The sequence below is a fragment of the Eleutherodactylus coqui genome, chromosome 5 (genome assembly GCF_035609145.1).
Source record: "Eleutherodactylus coqui strain aEleCoq1 chromosome 5, aEleCoq1.hap1, whole genome shotgun sequence".
In the NCBI taxonomy this organism is placed as follows: domain Eukaryota; kingdom Metazoa; phylum Chordata; class Amphibia; order Anura; family Eleutherodactylidae; genus Eleutherodactylus; species Eleutherodactylus coqui.
This window is the reverse complement of record NC_089841.1, coordinates 115,914,779-115,936,265: the sequence shown is the minus strand read 5'-3', so window position 1 is coordinate 115,936,265 and position 21,487 is coordinate 115,914,779. Positions and strand designations below refer to the sequence as shown.

Here is a 21,487-nt window from a genome sequence, read left to right as displayed (position 1 = left end):
AGCAATACATTCAGTTTTTCAAAAATACTTAAAGGGTTTGTGTAGGAACGTAAGAAATTCTTCTAACAGGGATTATGTTAAATAAAAAAATAACCCATACTCACCTGTTACATCACCAGCTGTTGCAGCATTGCTGCTTCAATGGTCCCCGACTCTCTATTCTCTTTGCTGCAGCAATAATTAGCAATACCTTCACATGACTACTGCAACCAATCACTAGCTTCAGTGGGTATACCTACATGTATAGCACAAGACTGATGGGGCCAGTAATTGGATGCAGCAGTCATGTGGGTGTATGCACACATCACTGTTGCAAAAAAGTTAACAAATACTGCCAGGGGCCAACAAAGAAGGGTTTGTAACAAGGGAGTAATTTTTTTAAATCTTTTTTTAAGCATATTCTATGCTGCTATAAGAATTTTTGACATTCTTGAACAATCCCTTTAAGAAAAAAAAAAGGTTCAAAAAGATACCTTATTATGGTTTGCAAAACCTGCCATCCTATTCAACACTCAAATCAAGGATGTTACATAAGAAACAGAAGACACTTATAAAACAGGTTTTCATGTGTAACAATTACATATGACTAAGGGCTCCTGCACACTTGCGTTTTTTTCACGCGATTAACATTAGAAAGTTCCATTGACAATTGCGTAAAAAAAAAAAAAAAAACACACGCAAGAATAATGCAAGTGTGCAGTAGCCCTTATACGGATTTAAAAAAAAATAATAGGAGACGTTAGCTGGCCATATTGCCCATAGCACCAGTTTAAACAGAAAATAAATTATGGTTGCTTTCTATGGGCAACACCTCCTCTCTTTTCTAGATAAGGAGCAACTAATGGCATACAACTCTTCTACTGGTAGCAAATGACATCAAAACAACCCCAAAAACATAGCAGTACAATTGAAAACTGCAACAGTCCTAAATAAATGTTTCATTATGAAGCCCTTATTCCATTACATAGTTACACTACAAAGCATCAATTGGTTAACACTAGTTTTAGGACTATAAATGCTTGCTTTGCTTTTTGGAGGTCAGCATGCAACTTAATATTCCCAGTTGTAGTCAACAGTGCAGCTAATAATGGTTCCATGGTATTACCAAGGGCAATCCAATTACAGTACTTAATACAATTTACTAAAATAACAATAGACGTTTCCTTTTATAACAATGCTGTCTAAATTCACAATCAGCCCCGGGGATGGAGTGTGGAAACTGACAAATGGGCTACTAATAAACCATATTATGAATATACATAATGCCTTCAATAGGCAGTGAAAGTGGTTGTTAGTTTTGTCTCCCTTCAATCACATACAGTACCATTACAGCAACATCCTCCTATTTCCATCATGATACAGATGTAGAAAAGTTTAACTTGACTATGATAACTTTCTGCAATAAGTTATCTTAAGCCATTCATAAGCTATTGTTATGTTAACATAACGAAACACATTGTAAATCAAGTGAAAGGGTGAACAAACTGTGGCACAGAAGGCTAGAATATAAGTTAATTGGACAACCCCTTTAAATTTTGCTACATCTGTAACTAGCATGGTTGCAAGTTAAAAAAGACACTAAGATTATGGTGCCTTCTGTTATGCAAGAGGATACAATGTAAATACTCTTTATAGTCTTAGGGCTCATTCACATGGCCCTATATATATGCAATGAAACACGCTTCGAATAGAACCTATTGATCTGAATGGCTTCATTTACATACATTTTCACGCGACTTTCGGTGATGTCCTATTTTACCTTGTGCACCAAAATAGCCCATAGAAGTAAATGGGTGTGTGTAAATAGGCAGAAAGCCTGCTTATTTACACAAGAAATCAATGGGATTCAGTGCATTTTTTTCATTTTTTAAAGTGTGTAAAATAACAGCAGATTGTATTGCATATTTCGGACTGCCATGTGAATGAGTCCTTATGGTTCTATCCCAATCAGAAATCTAAAGCCATCTCCTCAGTCTGCTACATGTGGAGTATCTATTTCCATTACATTAAAGGTTATAACGTAGCCTCTACCTGGTAACCCTCTTCCAGGGTATTCGGGAAACTAGTCAAAGGATAAGGGGGTAAATGAATTTGGCTAACTAATAAAAGTACCACAAAACACGGGGCACCCTGCACTGCAACAGAAAAAAAAACCAGAAGCAAATACTAATGGTAAAAGGATATGAAAATAATTTATAGCGAACATTAAATACTTGCCATTTAGGTCTTTAAATACCTATTTGTGCATGATTAATAATGTCAATGGATGTGCCAAATGGCAGTAACAATTTGAGGTGTTGCATATACAGTTTGTCCTTTAGAGGAAATCATCTTTCATGCAGTCCGTGTAAGAAGCAGGTTTTTTTTGGCCGAGACTACTGCAGTAATTAGTTTAATTAAATCCAAAAGTTGTCAACCTCTGTCCAGTGCTTCTATTCTCATTCTTTTCATGTGCAATTAAACATGTCCAGAATTCTGTCGCCGTTACCAGACATTTTAGTTGATGCCTTTAACCACTTTATTTTTTCACATATTTCCAATTAAGAAAGATGGAGAATAGTTTTCTAAATAATTTGTGCCCATCTCCCATATTTAACACAACACTGGAATAATGCAAAGCAGATAGAACAAATGACAAAGCTAGAAGTCAACTTTTACTATGCTGGATGACCATGCAATTGAAATGTGTATGTTGCAAGACAAAAGCAAAGCTCCGCTTTTGTACAACATTTTTTTAATATTTGGGCAATATTCACCTTTTATATGTACTTTTTATTATTTATTCTGCCGTTTTGACAAGAGATGTCAAGTAGTTTGTAGTTATTCTCAACGTCCAGACAACTTGAACCCCCACATAAACCTGACAGATCCCATTCTAAATAAATGGGATTTGTTGGGATGCCCATGGAAACTAATCCATCATACCAATTATGACTTCTTTAAAAACAAAAGTCATGAGACAGCCCATTCATCTGTATGGGAGAGCGCATGTGCAGACCCAGAGAGTATAAAAAGCAGCTCCTCCGCCCCCACCTTTAAGCCACATAACGTAGTTTATGGAAATCAAAGGTGAGGAGAGATGCTGTTTAAATGTATGTATAATATTGAATTAATTTTGCAAGCAATTTGCTTTATTTATGTAGTAAAGTTTGTGTTACCACAAAGCAGTGCAGGTTAACAGCATTCAGATTCCAAGAAAAAGCCAGCAGATTTTTATTCTTTACATTGTGTAAAGATAAGTAAGGGATTACTAACAAAAGTTACAGTTTGTTCACATTGGCGCCTTTGGGTTACATTTTCCTGTTCCGTTATAGAAGCAAAAAAATGGCACCCAGTGGCTGAATGGACTCCATTGACTAATGGATTCAGTTCAGTTTTTAAAGAAATTCAGCAATGAAGGTTCCAAATGATACCTCCAACACTGCTGGGAAGGAGCACAAAACCAACCGTTGCAGTATAAATTTGAACTATGAAATGTTGTTCAAAACTGGAGTTGTAATACACACATGCCATGGTTCCCAGACATTGCTGCTACGTAAAAACTTCAACAGAGCAATGTGTGCAGATAATTATTGTTGTGTCTTTCAATTGCGAACAATAATTCTTGTTCGAAAGATTAAAAACAGAAGTCCCCTCTCTAGCAAACTTTCCTGAGGTCCAAAGTCTTAGGATAGTAAAATCAACCCAGAGTTTTGGTTCATCCTTGGCAGTGCTCTGCACCAATGTATACACTGTTTATGTGGGTGAAAGAAAATGTGCATTTCAATCTGGAATGAAAAATATAAATCAAAAAATATATATCCAAGCCCTTGAGGTTTTTCTGTTATGTCATTTCAACTGCTGCATTGCTAAACAAATTTGTCATTTGGAAGCCAAAAGGTGGCCAATAATTATAGGAGCACTGACATCTGTACTTGCTGTGGTCATGTTTGGGAAATGCAGAACAGTCAAGACGATAACCAATTAAATAGAATCTTACAAAACTCAATGGGAATAGAACAAAATTGCTTGTATATTATACGCTATTTAATTTTGCACATTATTGAATTTTTAGATCTTCAGGGGGTTTGAGTTAACCAAAAAGTATTGCATCTAAAAGAAAAAAGTGCACAATATAATTAGGATTTGCAAAGATATATTTGGCCCTCGATAACTAACTACACTGTATATATGGACATAAAGTAAGACTGCAATAAAGTATAAAACTCAAACGTTTCAGAATGTACAATGATGGATCTGTTCAATTGATTGTGTGCCATTGTCTACAGTGAAAACGCCATTATCTCCTACAAGGCGTCAATACAATGATTTAAAGAGACCCAAATATAAATTCTCTAAAGATACAAAGAGAAGTTTCTGAAATGATGGTATAGAATTTGTGCTCCACACCATTACATTAATGGTACATTCAGAGGACAATGTGTAACATCTCAGGTGGTGACCATGATACTGTTCAGTAAAAAGGCACATGCAGATTCACTAGACAAGATGACGGCAGTATTTGGTAAAATGTGGTGTGTTTAACAAACAGAACTACTATGCTACAAGATAAGTGTCCATCGGCTGGGTTTGGTACTATGTAATTTTCTTTTTGATTGAAGAAAGCTCTTTCTGCATTTCAATGAACTTCGGGCGATTTTCTGGCTTGTATTCCCAACACCGCTGCATAATTTTAAAAACCTCCTCTGGGCATTTCTGTGGAGCAGACATTCGATAACCTGCAAGTAACGTAAATGACAAGAAAATGAAGGATCGTGTATTGTAAATGCTGTACATAGAAAATATCAACACGCATTACACAGAATAAGGCAAGCTAAATGGAATCCTGTAAAAGTGAACCTTCCAGAATTCAATCAAAGAAAATGAAAACTGAATAGCTCACCACCTACACTGGTTATTAACATGAGCTACGGAAGCACCAAGTATAGGACATTGGGAGGTCCTCTCCAACAAGACCAATTCATCAATTTCTTTAACCTTTCATTTGGGTCTTTCATCCATATTATCTCTTTCAAATCTATTATATTGGCAGTATGTATGTGAAATGTCAATTGGTGCCATTACGTATTGTAACATTTCATCTCCAGCGATTTAATTGAAGTCCAAATATTGATTTTCTTGAGATTCTGTGTTTTTGCAGTATGTTTTTTTCTTTTGTTTGGAACATTTGCCTTCTATACAAAGGTTTGTTATTGTCTTTCAACCCTAAGTAAATACATTTTCTCTTGTACATTTAAAAAAAATGTGCTTTAGTTTTTGTGATGCTTGCAAAACTCCAAAAATGTAAAAAAAAATAAAAAAAAATCAAGAAACGTGTTTCTTTAAGAGAGGGTTTCCAGGATTTGGCTTTGAAGGCCTGTCGGTAGTTTATTAATAGACGATTGGTAGGGATATGACTCACGGCAATCAGCAGAATAAGGAGGACAATGTCATGGTCCCTTCACTGCAGTATCCAAGACAGCACATGTGTAGCAGTAGAACAGGCTTCTGCAGACAGTGTTCTTGGGGCCATGAATGTGACTCGTAAACATGTCCATGTGGCACTAGCAGACATCTGCATTGACACCATGCTAATACTCGAATGAAGTAAACTCTTAATTCTGCTGATTGTTGGAAGGTTCCAGATGAGATCTATTCCAAAAGTAGGTCAGTAATAGAAAATACTGCAAAAACAAAACACCCAGAATCCTCCAACAAAAGTTAAATGTAAATACCAGTTAGGCCGGGCACACACGAACAGGTCGGATTCCGCCAGGAAAATTCTGCAGCGGAAAGTAATTGTAAACAATTGTAGAAGTTTGCGGATGCGAGCATTTTCCTAAGCGGATGTACGCATATGCACAGAGTATCGTCCGCATGGAAGATAGATCTCTCTCTCCTTCAGCTGGCATCCTGGCCTTTCTATCTTTTTTTTCTCTGAAGTTACAAGCATTTTCGCCGCTCATCCGCAATCTTAATTGTGTGTGGGCGACAGAAAGCTTAAATCCATTGCCTCCAAAGGGGCCGTCCATGCAAAATCCATGCTAAAATAGAACATGCTGCGATTTTTATTCAACTAGCAAAATACGTAATTTGTATCCACAACTGTGAATGAAAAATCAAAAATACATGCTTTTTAATGCAGTGTTTTACCGCGGATCTTCCGTGTGGACGCTGATCATAAATTGCACAATTAAAATGCATTCGTGTGAGAACCCCCCTTTAAGCCAGGCTCACACGAGTGTGCATCTCCCAGCATGCAGATTGCAACTTAAATGCATGTGGCACGCAGTTGGTACACAATATAGTGCGCGCTGGCTGTGTGCCTCTCATTGCCATGTACTATCTTGGAGTGTATACTCACGTAATATGCGCCAAGATAGGATGTGCTGTGATTTTTCTTGCGCGTGTATTTCACACAAGTCGTGTGAGTGGCAAAATGGCCGCCTATGGTAGAATGGTACAGTGTATTATGTGCATAAGGCCTGTGCCGGGAATATGCTGTACCGATAAGCTCATGTGAGCTGGGCCTTAAGAATATAAAAAAAACAAAGCAAGGTATACTATGTAACCTAAGGGTGCTTTCACATCTGCGCTGGTGATTCCACTTTCTTGTTCCATTTGGGGAGCAAAAAAGGGGAATCCCTGCAGCCAAATTGTTCTGTTTTGTACAGAGTGCAATGCAAATCCCATTGACTATAATAGGGTCCGCCTGCTTTCCACCCAGCTGGCTAGCTTTCTCAGGCAGATCTGCGGGAGAAGCTCTGACCAGAGGTTTTCACACAGATGTGAAAGCACCCCAATTCATTTTTTTTTTTTAACCGATTGCCATGTGCTGTAGGAAGCGGACTGCACTTTACCTTTTTCTACTTGCTCCCGAGCTTGCTGATTGGTCATTCCTGGATAAGGACACACACCCAAGCTGAATGTTTCCCATAGAAGAATACCAAAGCTCCATACATCACTTTCAGAACTATATCGTCCTGTAATTAGGAAAAAAAGGCTTTTTGAAGATATCGCTATCAGTGAGACTATAAGTCCCTTGTAGGTCCCCCCCATATGTTTAAGTCAAAGTGACAGCATACAAATAAAAGTGCCAGCAAAGTGTCCTTCATAAACAGCTGAAGCATAGCGCAGGATTTGTTTTACTTAAATACTCTGTGCTATTTAACAAAGTTAGAAATCCTATGCTTCTCATCACTAATCTACCAAACGAAACAATGAATCTGGCTGTCTGCAGACACGATGGAGGGCTTATGCATGCATATTTATAAAAACACCCATTAAAAGTCAGAGGGAAGAATTTGAATACATGTAAAGCAAGCACCCCGACTTGTGACAGCAAACAGCTATCTTTTAGGGAGTCTTGATGATCCAAACAGCATACTGTTCACTACACTACTCAACATAAATCATGACCAAGTCTCAAACCTATCTTCATACAGAGAATTAGTGGTGTGGCAAACAAACAAAAAAACAATCAAAAACACACCATTGCCAAAATGTAAAAGCTGCAGCACATTAAAGAGGTTTTCCTCCACTTTACTACTCAATAGTTGATCAGTAAGGGTCCTCTGACTGGGACTCCCAGAGATGAGTTGATATGGGGCCAGCTGTAAGTAGGGATGGAGCTAAAAGCGGACAGCTCCATCCACATTGCAGCAGTCCAGGTTGGTAATTGCACGCACAGCTCCAATTGACAGAGGGCCCGAGAACAGTAGATTGCCAGGGGTCATTAGCAGTGGACCTCTGCTGATTAAATATTGATGACCTATTGAATGACTATCATCATACGGTCATAATGTTTTTGAGAATTTGCGGTACCTTCTTTTGAGTTTGTGTAATATCCCCTTCACCATTTCTCCATTATGTTGTTCCACGTTTAACATGACTTTGCACTCTTTCTACATTATGTATGAACCAGATAAATATTACTAAATTTTGTTTCATAGACACCTAACGAGACTAAAGGAGTCATAAGCTATTTCGCGGGTAACTTGTTCTTCCCGCCTTTGTGCTTTGCTGTGGACGGCGGATAATGTATTGCAATGGCTTTGGGTAGATCTACCACAATTGAGAGATCTGTTGAGCACCAGTCGCCAGAGAGTAGTCTGAGAACAAGCGCGCATGTTCATAATTTTTCACCTGCCACTAGTGTTTCGGCAGGTCGAAAAGAAAACTGAGTAATGAAAAAATAACTTGTTTGCTTGTGGAGGTGACTACAGTGATATTCAACTCAGCGGTGTTGAATTCGATTGAAAGCCAAATGACAGTGAAGAAGATCATGTGAGTGCTGCAAGAGAATTGCCAGACGAGCAAAGTGCTGAAAATATGGATGCCAATTAGAAAAGTAACAGCACTGCACCACTGGCTACTGAAAGTTCCTGTTATGGAGAAGAAGTTCACTGGCACCATGTAAAGTGAGAAGACACATTATCATCAAATCACAAACAAACGTGGTAAAGCTGCCATCTTTGAAGATATTGGAGAGTCCAATGGCTGCTTTTGATTTGTACATCCTGAGTGATATTATTGAAAAATTTGTTGAGTATGCCAATTTCGAAGCAGAGAGAATTTATAAAAAATGTATCACTCTTGTAGGAAAAATGCGATTCACTAGAAATTCGAGCTTTGATTTGATTACTGATCATTAGAGGTTACTTGAAAAGCAGTTTCTTCAACATGCGTATTCTGTGGACAAGACATATGGCCCACCAAATTACCATGCCATAAGTAAGGGAAGATTTGAAGATCTAATGAACTTTTTAAAATTTGATGACAAGTCATCAAGAAATGTTCAAAGGGCACTACAGACAAATGTGCGCCTTTTTGTGAAATATGGGACCACATAAATTACAATCTTCAAAAGTACTACCCCCCAGGTGTGAATCTGCCTAGTGATGAGCAATCGGTCCCATTCTGAGGTTGCAGTTGCTTTCGCCAGCACATGAGTTCAAAGCTAGTAAAATATGAAATAAAAGTCTTCTTGATATGTTAAATCCAGCAACTTTTACCCAATGAAAGGCTTGCCCTACCTAGGTTAAGAAGGCACCTTAAGGAAAACAAATATTGCACTCAAGATGTTGAATGAATTGCAAGTAGGATACTTTGGCACGCATCAAATTTTTACACTGGACAAGTTCCTTACATCAATAGAACTTGCTGACCACTTGCTGAAGAACGGCTTAACACTGGTTGGCACAGTGCATCAAAGCAAGACTTTCATACCAAAGCAATTTCTTCCCAGCAAACACAGTGCAGTAAATAGTTTTCTTTTCGGTTTCATGAGAGACCACTCCTCAGTGTCCTAATTGCCCAAAACAAGAAAGAGTGTTGCATTGCTCTCCACAATGCACCCCACCTCTGAGGTTATTGCAGAAGACTCTTGCAAACCAGAAATAATTCTTCATTACAATAACAAAAAAAGGAGGTGTTGATACTTTTCAGCAGATGGTACACACCTACATTGTAAAAGAAAAAGAAGGAGATGGCCGCTCACAATATTCATTGACATAGCATTGTACATAGTCATTTTACTAACAAGAATGCGAATATACAAAAAAGAAAAAGACAACATTTTCCTTATTGATCTAGCAGTGGATTTGGTTCAGGAACATATTAGGAGGAGTTCAAAACAGGGGCTGCAGAAAAACATCACTTAGTCTATAGAAAAGGTTTCTCCTTAGGCCAGTGGAAGCTCACCTGTTATAGCAGATACACTGAAGAAAAGCAAGTGCCACATATGTGATCCCGAGGAAGGACGTATGCAAAAAACGGTCTGTGATAATTGTAATAATGTGTGCAGTGAACTCTCTTCAGTTACCAGGAAATGCCAGAAATGTGTAAAGTAAATGAACAGTGCGGTATTATTAGTATTATTTGGTAACACTAGTTTCAATATCTTGTGTAAGAAAACAGATTGATCAAGAGTTTCAAGGATCACAATGTGCGTTAGTGATATTCTCAACCACTAAGGCTGCTCTCACACAGGTGTCTGTAAAAATAGTGCGTTTTTAAATGCAACATTTTACAGTGTTTTGAAACGCTTTTAACAGTGTTTTTAAAAAACACAACCCATCATTGCAATGGCTGATAAGGTGCATAAAAAAAAAAAGAAAGAAAAAAGTTGAAAAGCATTAAAATCAACCAGACAGCATTCGAAAAACATTTGTTTGAGAGGCCCCACTGAAAATCAATGGAGGCGTTTAACAGTATTAAAAACCTTAGGAGTTCCAGGGCTAATGCAGTTTATACAACAGTTTTGTTGCAATCACAGTTACACTTTTTCCCCCGAAACTGCTTTACAGAAAAAAATGCACATTTGGCTTTGAAGAAAATTTAACACAACAGCAAAAGTTATTCATCCAGCTTTAAATTGCATACAAAGTTTTCATCCTTTGTGACCTCTGCAGGCTTTTTTGCATAACATTTTATAAGGATTTCCGGTATTGTTCGTTCAGACCATTATCCCCAGACACCAGCTGTGCTACTAATTTCCTTTGGTAGTACAGCATTATACTGTCTTTGCTTGTTATCATGGTAAAGTTGCAGTATGAGTTTTGAAGACTGGGTGCAGAAGGAAACCTTTTGTGCAGCTTTTCTATGCCAGGTTGTATACAAGTCCATTTATTGCCCTTTCTAAAGGGCACAGGCCTATCGCATTTTTTCCCCCTGTTCTCAATGTTAATCCTGTATAAGTCTTTGTAGTATTAATTTACATAAATAACCCCCCACCACAAATATAGAAAAATATTCCCCAGACCACAGACCCTTGTTAAAGATAAGCTAGTTAGAATGGAATTCCTTTTCGGTATTTCTTCAAAAAGAAAAAAAAAACTTGCATTGAACATGTCTTGTATATGTATTAGAAGGGGCACAAACATAGGTATGCTTTCAAAAATATACTTCTCATGATGCAGTACTTTGTTCATTTTTATTCAAGTCCATATACAAAAACAGCCATGCAGGTATTCATTTAGACAATACATGTTACATGCGGCGAATCCATCATCACGCAATGCTTTGGGGTGCTATGCCTCCTTCATCATGGGTAGTGATGTGGATTCCAACCACCTACTTATACTACTTTCACTCCCATGCTATATCACACATCTCCACAAATCATTACATAATCATTTTTATGAAACACTTTGTGTGATCCATGTATTTGTGAAAGTTATAAAGGGGTTGTAACAAGATTTAAAGTTACACCATATCTATAGGATAAGGAATAACTTGCTAATGGGTAGGGGTTTCACCGATGAGACCAACAACGATCTCAAGAATAGGAGTCCTGTGCCAACCTTTGCCTGTCACTGTGGGAGTCGCTTCTATTCATTGGCTTGGAAAACAGTGTAGTCTCAAACCTGTAACCTACCCTGATTAATTTGACATCCAAGAAGTGAATAGTATCACTGTTGTAATTTAAGTCAAAGTTAATGGTTTTATGGCATTTAGGTAACTGACAAGTTTCTTCAGAGCCTTTACATCTTTTCATAATACAAATATATAACCCATATAACAAAACAGTTATTGGATCCTAGTTTCGTATTATTTTGTGTTTACAACAAACTCCATTTTGAATCAATCCATGGGAATATTTGCAAGGCTGGGAGCCACTGAGGATCCCATACTAACATCCTGGAACTGCAGATAAAATTTATCATTTAAATATGATCATAAAAAAAATATGAAAACAATATTTGAAACCATCATCTAATAGTGTTATTAAAAACAATCAATCACTGAATCATACTGTCACCTAATTTTGCATCATAGCATAAGCTCTTCCTGATGAACCCAATACTTTCAAATGTGAGTAATCTCTATACCATCATAACTCAAGAAGAGGGTACATGGGAGAACTCCTTCAGCCTTTTGATCCTTCATCCTTCCAAAGTCACGAGTACTTCAAGCATCTATTCAGCGTTGGTACAATTCCTAGTAAAAAGGAATCTATATATAGCCAAAGGCTTCAATATTGACTCGATCAGGAAGCTAGGTGTTTTTTTTTAACGATTTATGAACCTTTCAAAACAGATCTAGGAGCCTAAACCCTTGGTGTATCATTAGACACTTCCAGATCTTGTCCTTAATAGTATCACAACTGTCGCTGTCCTGCAGTAACACATCCACTTCCTTCTTGAAAACGGATGTTGGAACAGAAGGAAATTTCTTGTAAACACTAACATCAGCAAGTTGACTACAAGTCTTGGCCATATTAAAATTCCAGTCCGGGATAGATTTTCCTGCATTTATTGGCCTTTATAACTAACCTACTGCTTTGTAAATCTTTCACAGCCTTAAACTCAGCTGAAGACAAATTTCTTTGCCCTAGTTGTATTCCCTCTCACCGTTTATCATTAGAGACTACCCTTTTGAAAAGAAGTCAGAATCACAACTCCTAGTCCATTTTAGTTTTTTCCAGCATCCTATCTCCTATTAAGAGTGGAGACGAGGGAGCCTTTATTTTGTACATTCACATCATACTAGAGCATCTCAAATCCTAACCCTTTTACACTTAAGTTTCCACCACACTCAATTTTTGTTTAGAGATATTTATGACTAATTCTCACTATACATTATTTTTTTTCCTCCTCTCTTCCCAATATAGTTGCTTTTTTCTCTATTTTCTTTTCCTAAAAAGTATTTCTGTGACCAGTAGCTAAAATCTAAATTAAAATGTATTTATGAAGAATATAAAATGTTGTATAATTATTAAAGGATTTTGGGAAGTGTGAGATTGCATTGCAGTAGAGGTAGTATAGATGGTATGAGCCCACATCATCACGCTTGATGAAGTGGGTGGAGCTCCCCGAAAGGTTGCATGATGCTGGATTTTCCAGGTGGTGAATGTTATCTCTGCATGTGAAGGTCTGTCGACTGTCTAAAGGGATACCTGCAGGCATGATTATTTGTATTTGGACTTAAATAAATAAGAGTGTGAAGTCCCAGATGAATAAACTACTGTACTGCGAGTAGTAGATTCCTCGAAGGTACACACAATTGTGTCTGCTCCAATATGTGTGCTATGATTAATAAGGAGTGAGCTCTGAATACATGTGAGAGTGAAGTCATAAGTGAATTAGAGATAGTCAGGTGTGCATATGCATATACCTTGAACTTCTCTTATCACAGCGATTTTTGCAGGTTAGTTTTTATTCCCCAGGAAAAGAAGAAATTGAGTTTTACGCAAGACAGACAAACCCACCACCATGGAGCTTGACTGTGTGTATGTAGCTACTGTTACCAAATGTTACTCATACAATCTACGTAAAATGTTGACAAATACATTTTTTAATCTAATCATGTTGCGATTTAAAGTTACATGAGGTTTTCTCCTCCTATAGCTAAGCTGTTAGATCACATCTAACAGAGTAATCGGCTTTCCAACTCAATTTCCAAGGGCAACAAAAATGAAACAAATTGTGCACATGTGATAGAGTACATTATATGAATGTCAGTACAAGATCGTAAAACCTTTTCTGAACGATTTAAGATTTGAATGTAAATTTAAACAGTGAAATGCTAAAACCTGAAATCACAAGAGTAGGTTTGCAATTTCAGGATATTTAGGGGAATTCATTTTTCCAGGGTCTCTATCTCTTAGCTAATTATACTTAACAAAATATAAAAATTATGACAAGTATACAGTTTATAGGAATGGCAAAACTACCAATTGCTCCCTTAGCAAAACGGGCTCCAACAAGACCATACTGATGTCAGATGCTCATTACAAGTCATCGAGGAAAAAAAGATTCCATTTTTGTGACTAGTCAAAAACACTACTGTGTTATAGGGCAGACACCGTACAATGGAGTAACACTTAAAAGCCAAGGTTTATTGAGGAATCTAAACTTAGTTACATTTTAGTACTTCACTGAACCCATTTTGTGAAAATTGAAATTGTAGCAACAGTTAATGGTCTTGACGTCAGTGGACTCAGTGTGCGCTTTAACTATCTCTTCCAGCTGCGCTAAATTAGTTTTCAACTTTAACACACCATAATTAAGCCCGTTCAATGTGCGGTTGGAGGTAACATTCATTTTCTTGTCTGCTTACCCACACACTTCAAATTTTGGCATGTTGTAATTTAATACTTTTCATTGAAGTCATTCCTTCGGTATGTATGTTAAGTATAATTAAGTTTCTCAAGACAGTACAAGCTGAGCTAAGAACACTGGTAAGTACAGTAATATGTGCACACAAACTGCAGAACAGCACTTTCTAAATAAATAAAATGATCAGTTACTGCAGGCACCTTCTTGTTAACAATATACTTCTTACATATAAATATTAGCCAAAATTGCTGAGCAATTGAAAGAAAGTATTACGAATATCAAAAGACTTACTATTGTTACTTAGGAAAATACATTAGAGCTGTTGGCATCAAACACTTTGCATGAATGAATAAGCTCCACTAAAGAACACCTTATCTTGCAAGACGTTCCCTGAAAATCTAGTTACTGAACCTCCAAGTTCTTGAAGTCTGCATTGGTTTTAAAATGCTGATAGACTAATGAGATTGAGAAGAATGCTTAAAATTCAAGTTCTTCAGATTAGTTTAACAATCAGGAAAAAAAAGAAAGAAGTGCAGTGTCAAGTGATCATCATTAGATCTGGTAATTTTTTTTAATTTGCAAAAGTGAAGCATTGGAGAGAATTAATAGTGCTTCTAAGTGTTTGTTGAGTGCACTGCCCATGATTGCACCTAGCATGATTTGTATGGGTGCGGCTCATTTTTCAGCTACTTCACCTGATTATGCTGTTTGATGGAGCTGATTGTATAGAGAGGAGATGGATTAAACAGAATTTAAAAACAGAAGGAAATTCATCATAGAGGACTGAAAGAAAATTAAAGTTGATTTCAACACTAATTTCATTCAATTGAATTCATTATTTTGTAACGTGAAGGTTTTCTTAGAAGGCTACATAAGCTGTCTGAAGAAAACTTTTAATCTCCATACCCCTTACATAAAAGATTGTGCTAGAAACAGAATCACATAAGTATATGTAAAATTGTGTGAATATCAGAGAAATCAAATAAGTGATTTTCCTTTGAATTTTGTAACTCAAAGTGGGCATGAAGTTATCAATTTCAATAAGTCACAAAAACATCCCACAACGACATTCACTTGGGTAGAAATGGCACCTGTACAGGAAATTCTCATCAAAATAAGCTGATAGGGACAGTCACAGTCCTAGCAGGTTACTTCAGCTAGCTACTCAAACAGGAGAGACAAAACAGAAATCAAGCAAATGGGGTGGAGCTCAATATAGACAGGACTAGCATAAATTTTGTAAAGTACATAATATTTTTTTCTTCAATTTCATACTTTATTGGTGCAGAACTGAAATCATTATTTATCTAGAATAGCTTAGGATTTTCCTACGAAAAAAAATATGACAAATGCGAATTTGAAAACATAAGTCTAAAATGAAGGTAAGGCAGCTGGTAAATGGGAATTTCTCAAGGAAATTATTGATAAGCAGAATTCATTATTAATGGCTAAAAAGGCTGCGCACGAGTTAAAAAAAAAAAACAAGAAAAAAAAGGAGTCGCAAATGTACTGGATAAAAAAAAAATAACAAAAAAACAGCACAACTCTTGAATCCCTTGCTTACTTTGCTAGCCTCACACAAAATGGACCTAAAGATGCAAAAGATTCTGCACTAAAATCTGCATGTATATATGCGGGCTATGGAGCAAAAACTGCAGCAGCAGATTAAGCTGCGCCTTGTGGAATAATTGCACACTGTGTGAAAGCACCCTATGGGATCATGTGTCGTATCTACTGGCATCACTGTTCACAGGATCCACCACTGCTCTAGATCGGAAAAGGATTTAGAAGAGTACTTTTATTTTAGGACATTTGCAGTTTTTTTTTTGTTCATTGAACCCTTGGACAACGACTTTAAAATGAGATAGCAGTCCCAACTTTTTGGCCACAGAGCTACTATAAAAATCAATGTAATATCGCATTCAGTGCCTCTTACAAAATGGGCACATCCAATGTATGATAAAATTTCCTGCAGCATGGAGTTAAGTAGACAAGACCTACTTAATGTAACACATTGGGGCAAATCTAGGAAAATGGTCTTTAAAAAAACAAAAACTGCCTTTGTTGTTCAAAAAAGGCCAATCACATTACAGCTTTTATTTTGTAAGAGCACTAAGGGAAATGAAAGCTACTCTGTGATTGGCTTCTATGGGAAAACACTGTTTTTCTTTTCAACAGTTTCATAAATCTCCCCCATAGTACTTAAAACAGGATTTTGAAAATCAGGAGTTAAAAAACTGAACATTCAGCAAACAGCATGGCTCACTAAATGAGCTTCAAGAATGACAACCCTTACTCAACACCATGACTGTCAAAAGCTAGCAATCAAGTGGAAATTTTTGGCTACTTTGTTCTTGACCTCTGACCAGCTACAGCAGTGACACATTTATGTATTACTAGCTGATATACCCAGCTTTGCCAGACTTAATTTGGTACAAGTGTTTACCTGTTGTCCACACAGAAGATTTTATCAAGTCGTGGTTATTTCAGCGGAACTGAGGAATAAAATAAGTATACACATAGAGGAGCGTTAGATTCTCTCAGACTTCATGTACCGATGCCCCTCTGCAGAATGTGCCACCACTCCCATTCTTCTCATTTTTTACCGTTAAAAGGTAACACCCCATTTAATTTAAATTTACACCCGGACTGGAGGTTGCAGCCCCTTCTTAGCCTTAAAGGCATGCTTCATCCCTGCAGTCCATGGCCCCATCCTTATGTACTTTACAGCCTTTCAGTATATGCACACAGAGGTCAGTTAGAATGTTCTCAGTATATACACAGAGATTAGTTATATTCTCCTCTGTATATACACATAGGGGAGCAATAGAATCTCTTCAGTTTATACACAGAGGTAAGGTAGATTCTCTTCAATACATACACATAGAGGTGGTGTATATTCTTCTCAGTATATACACATGGAGGTGAGGTAGATTGTCTTCAGTATACAAATCATTTCCCTAGGCTTTATGGTTTGAGAAAAGAACGCTCATGTATTGCAGATTTTTGCACAGTTCTTCACACATAGAATGGAATATTGATGTCGCGACCCCTTTACTTTTCATATTTACGACCTAAAGAATGGTCGTGCCAAATTTCACATTTGTGCAGTACCGATGTGTGTTATTAGTTACTTAGTTACAATACACAGGGGGCGGGGGGAGGGGGGTAGGGGGTCACTTACTTTCATGCTTAGAATTGAATAATCAAGTTGTGACCCCTTTACTTTTCCTATTTAGGACCTAAAGAATGGTTGTGCCGAATTTAAAGTCAAATTTAAAGGGAAGTTAGAGAATTAGTGGGGAGTCAGTCAGTCAGCCAGGGCCTTCGCCTTCATATATATAGATTGTATTAATCCAGTACTTTTTTTTTCTAGGGAAAAATCGTTCTAGACATTAACAAAAACAAAACACTAAACCACTTAATATTAACCATTTAATAGAGAATAAATATGTTTTTTAATACCAAAAAAAGCGGCCTAATGTAGAGCTGTGCATTATCTGTGGTGTTACATAGGACTGCAGGTCACATCTACTGCATTATCTGTCCTAAGAGTTATCACTGTGCGTTATCGGTGGTTATACATAGGACTGCAGGTGGCATCATTATCTGTCCTAAGAGTTATCACTGTATTCTCTGTGCTGTTACATAGGACTGCAGGTGGCATTAATACTCACCTTTCAGGTACCATCGAGGTCTCCAACGCTGCTTTCGGAACTTCTGGCTGGCTGCCGGGCACTTGCCAAGCTGGCAAAGCATCTATTGCTAGTGACAGGGATTGAATCCCCTGCCTGCCTACAAGAAATGCTTCTGATTGGCTGAATCGGCTGAGTGACAGCCCTCTCAGCCAATCACAGCCAGCCGGCGAAACGAGAAGCAGCCAGCGAAACCAGAGACGAAATTCTGGCTTGAAAAATCAGCTAAACTAGAAGACAACGAAACTAGTGGTTTGACAGTATATGTTCTCATGCCTACTCTTTTCACCTGATTACCTATCACTCTAGAGGTTTTCTCTGTGTATTGGAATCACTTCCATTAAGTGCAGCCACCTATCTGATGCCTGTCAGGCACCATCTTGCGGCTGAGATTTTTTAAATTTATTTTTCACATCTTTCTCAATATGCATCAGCACAGCATTAGCTAAGGTTATTTTATGATGCCTGCTGGGGGGGGGGGGGGGGGCAGTTTAATTATTACCTTCCATAATCACCAAAATAAACTTGCTGGGGGCACAGTTTGATCATTACCTTGTAAATTCACCTAAATAAGCTACAGACCATACGTATACAGTCAGGAGGTTGAGTTGTGATCTCCTCTTTTATAACTGTGTGACAGGAGCTTTGTGATCACCAGTAACTGACAGAAGTGCCTGTCTCTCCCTCCTGATAGTTTCTATGGTAGATCTATGTAACCACATCACACAAACTGAGAATCTGACTAGAAAATGAATACGTAACCCCCAAGTACAGTTCAGCTGCTCAGAATAGAGATCACATGACAATCTGAGGCTGGGAATTTCAGACAGAAAGAAATAACTAGCCAAGGTAACATTAGATAACATATATACTGAGGGGATAGAAGCTGTGAATGAATATATTAAAAAAAAAGAAAATCACTGGAGTGGCCCTTTTAAGCCAATATTTAATATAAAACACCTTGCAAATAGTGGATTTTTTGGTGTCATTTTTCTTAATTTATGGTACATTTCATTGAGTTAGTGACTCTTTTTCCTCCCCAAATCTCAACATGCTCTAAGTTTTTTTTGTGTGTGTATTTTTTATATGCTTGTCTATAGGCCTGGAAAAACCTCATGAAAAAACAAACATGAATGCGTAGAAATATGCCAGAAAAAACACTGACATTTATGGCATTTTTGGAAAGCCAAAAGAAACGCCACACAAAAGCTGTGCGAAAGAAGCCCAAAACTAATGACTAGTAAATACATACCACAAAGTAAAAATAAATTTATAGTCATCAGCATTGAAATAAATGAATTTTATACCAGCAGAAATAAAAGAAGAGTCTTACCATAATTGAGGGCTTCTGGGGCTGTCCATTTGATAGGAATTTGTTTTAAGCCAGAAGATGAATATATTCCATCATCCTCTTGACGAGACATGCCAAAGTCACTGATTTTCAAAATATTATTTTCACCTACAAGACAGTTGCGTGCTGCCAGGTCCCTAGAAAAAAAATGTGTTGGAAAGAAATTGAATTTACCTTCAGATTAACAGCAGCGCATGAATAATTCTACAACTTGTGATTTTGAGAAATATTTCGCATGAGAAAAAAGAAAATGTAAAGCACATGATAAAATACATCAGTACTGTATGATTTGTGATTAAACTATGCATGGTCATACATTGCTAATGGCTCGAATACATAATGGGAAAAAACATAAGCTACTTGAAAATTTGGAACCAACGCAAAGACCTTAAAGAGCTCAATCCGTTATCTATCTAAAAGGTTTTCCTAAAGGGGTAGATAACAGTTTAGTCTTCATTTCACTGAAGCATTTATTATATACGTCAATAGGCAGTCTATGCGGATGAGCCAAGTCCTCAAGGTGTAAAGCAGCTCTTTGCTGCAGTTCTCAGTTACAGAAGGGAATGAGGCCAGGAACAGGTGACCTAGTCCACCATATTCATGTTCCAGTGCAGGATATATGGGAAGGTGTTCAGAGGCAAGCAATACTATGTGTTTCAAATGTTTTGTCTGAACAGGATATGACAGCTTAAAGAAATCATCTACATAAAAGTTTGAATTACTTTGTAAACATACTGCTTTGTTTATATTAAACTGATCATGCATGTATTATAGTCCCAAGCTGTATCCAGAGGAAAAAAATCTCCCAGTGTTCATTGCTGTAGAGTTCTACTATGGGGATTTGCATGCCAGGAAGTCTTCTTTACTCCAAGCACTATGCTTTAATCTTATGTAGGGAAAACTCAATCTGGCCATAGTCATTAGATTAAGACTGTACAGTGGTGAACCATTGGCTGTAATCTGCTAATTAAGCTTTAACTGTCCCATTCCATCATTGAAGCTCCACTAAATTGTTACAAATGTGCCAGTCGATAAGCTTGTTTGTCAATTCCAACAGCTTGGGACTGTAATAATATATACGGAATATGTCAGTCATATGAATCTTTGTCATATTTATTTCAAAACGGTTTGATCCACTTGTAAAACGCTGAAGGGGAATCTGTTGTCTAAGAAAAATTGGAGGAATCCAATTAAAATAGAGGTATGAACTTGGCCTAAAATCATTGAGTCATATGAAGCTGCACCTGATCAAACAAACAAACTTTGGTTTATTGGTTGATCGCATCTTTTGTGCAGCCGAAAAAAATTATTCATCTCCCCGTGCAAAAGGGAGGATGTTTTGCTGAGAATTTTTAAACTGTGTGGGGGACGAGCAATCTTATATATGATCGGTCCTCCCCCATAAATTCTGAATCCGCATGCGTGAAGGCCAGGTAAACCAGCACCAATCGCAATGATTAGTGCTCATTATCAGGATCACATCTGGCCATACACATTAGAACTAGAACGGCTAAACCCACCAATTGTAGGAGAGCCAGGCAAATATATAATTTGTGAGCAAGCCTCTAACTCTCCCCCAGGTAGAAGGGGAGATCAGGACAGGGCAGCTGGATTTCAACTGCCCGATCCTTATGTTCTCAGGAGATAGGCTGATGCCAGAGGTGACTAGCAGAGGTTTTCTCCACTCTCTGCATTGTAAAGGCATGTACACTTAGCTGAGCCAAGTATGCATGTTTATGTAGGTGTCAGGAGATTCAGTAGATGTTAGCTGTTCATTGAATGCTCATTCAGCCATCTAAAAGGTCCTTTTTCACAGTACAATTCTGCAAATAATTGTTACATCGAGTTGTTTGCACAAACGTTGTTGTCAATCCTAACACAGTTGTAAATACTTTTCTTCGGTGTTCCTACAAGCCATCCACTAGCACGGTTTTCTCTTTCTTTGGATTATTTTCCACCTCCAACTTGCTTCCAGGCCATAAAACCTAATTGATAATTGTGTGTAGCATACCAGGTGGGAAACTCAAATTTATTTGAACAATTGTGGGTCCAATATCTAAATTTCAGTGTGGAACTTGTGCAAGGTTCAGAACTTCCATGATACAAACAGAAAACAAGCAGCTTGTATAAGACTTGGGGTGTGCCAAATTTTAAGTTTTGGAGAAAAGACTTAAAAGCAACTATTAAAACTGGTACTAGGTTATGGAAGCAATTACATATTTCCGTATGTGATGTTATATGATGAGAAACTACATGTTATAACTCAAGCAAAAATGTTTGTCAAACTCCAGCTTTGTAAGTTGCAGATATTGAAAGAGTCTTTGAGAAGCAAAAGTTCAAGTAAAACTTGCGGTGATAATTCACACACGTCTAACATATTAACGATCACTCCAGAAGCTGAA

General features: G+C 37.5%; 1 protein-coding gene across 1 annotated transcript in view; it reads right to left on the bottom strand.

The window, feature by feature from the left end:
* Positions 1-667: 667 nt before the first annotated feature.
* Positions 668-21,487, bottom strand: part of FER (FER tyrosine kinase) — a 202,114-nt gene continuing 181,294 nt past the window's right edge. The window contains exons 19-21 of the mRNA XM_066603044.1: positions 19,068-19,222; positions 6,840-6,962; positions 668-4,718 (exon numbers count right to left, since the gene is read on the bottom strand). Of these exons, the coding sequence (XP_066459141.1) occupies positions 4,576-4,718; positions 6,840-6,962; positions 19,068-19,222 (421 nt within the window). The 3' untranslated portion in view covers positions 668-4,575. The remainder of the gene's footprint in view (positions 4,719-6,839; positions 6,963-19,067; positions 19,223-21,487) is intronic.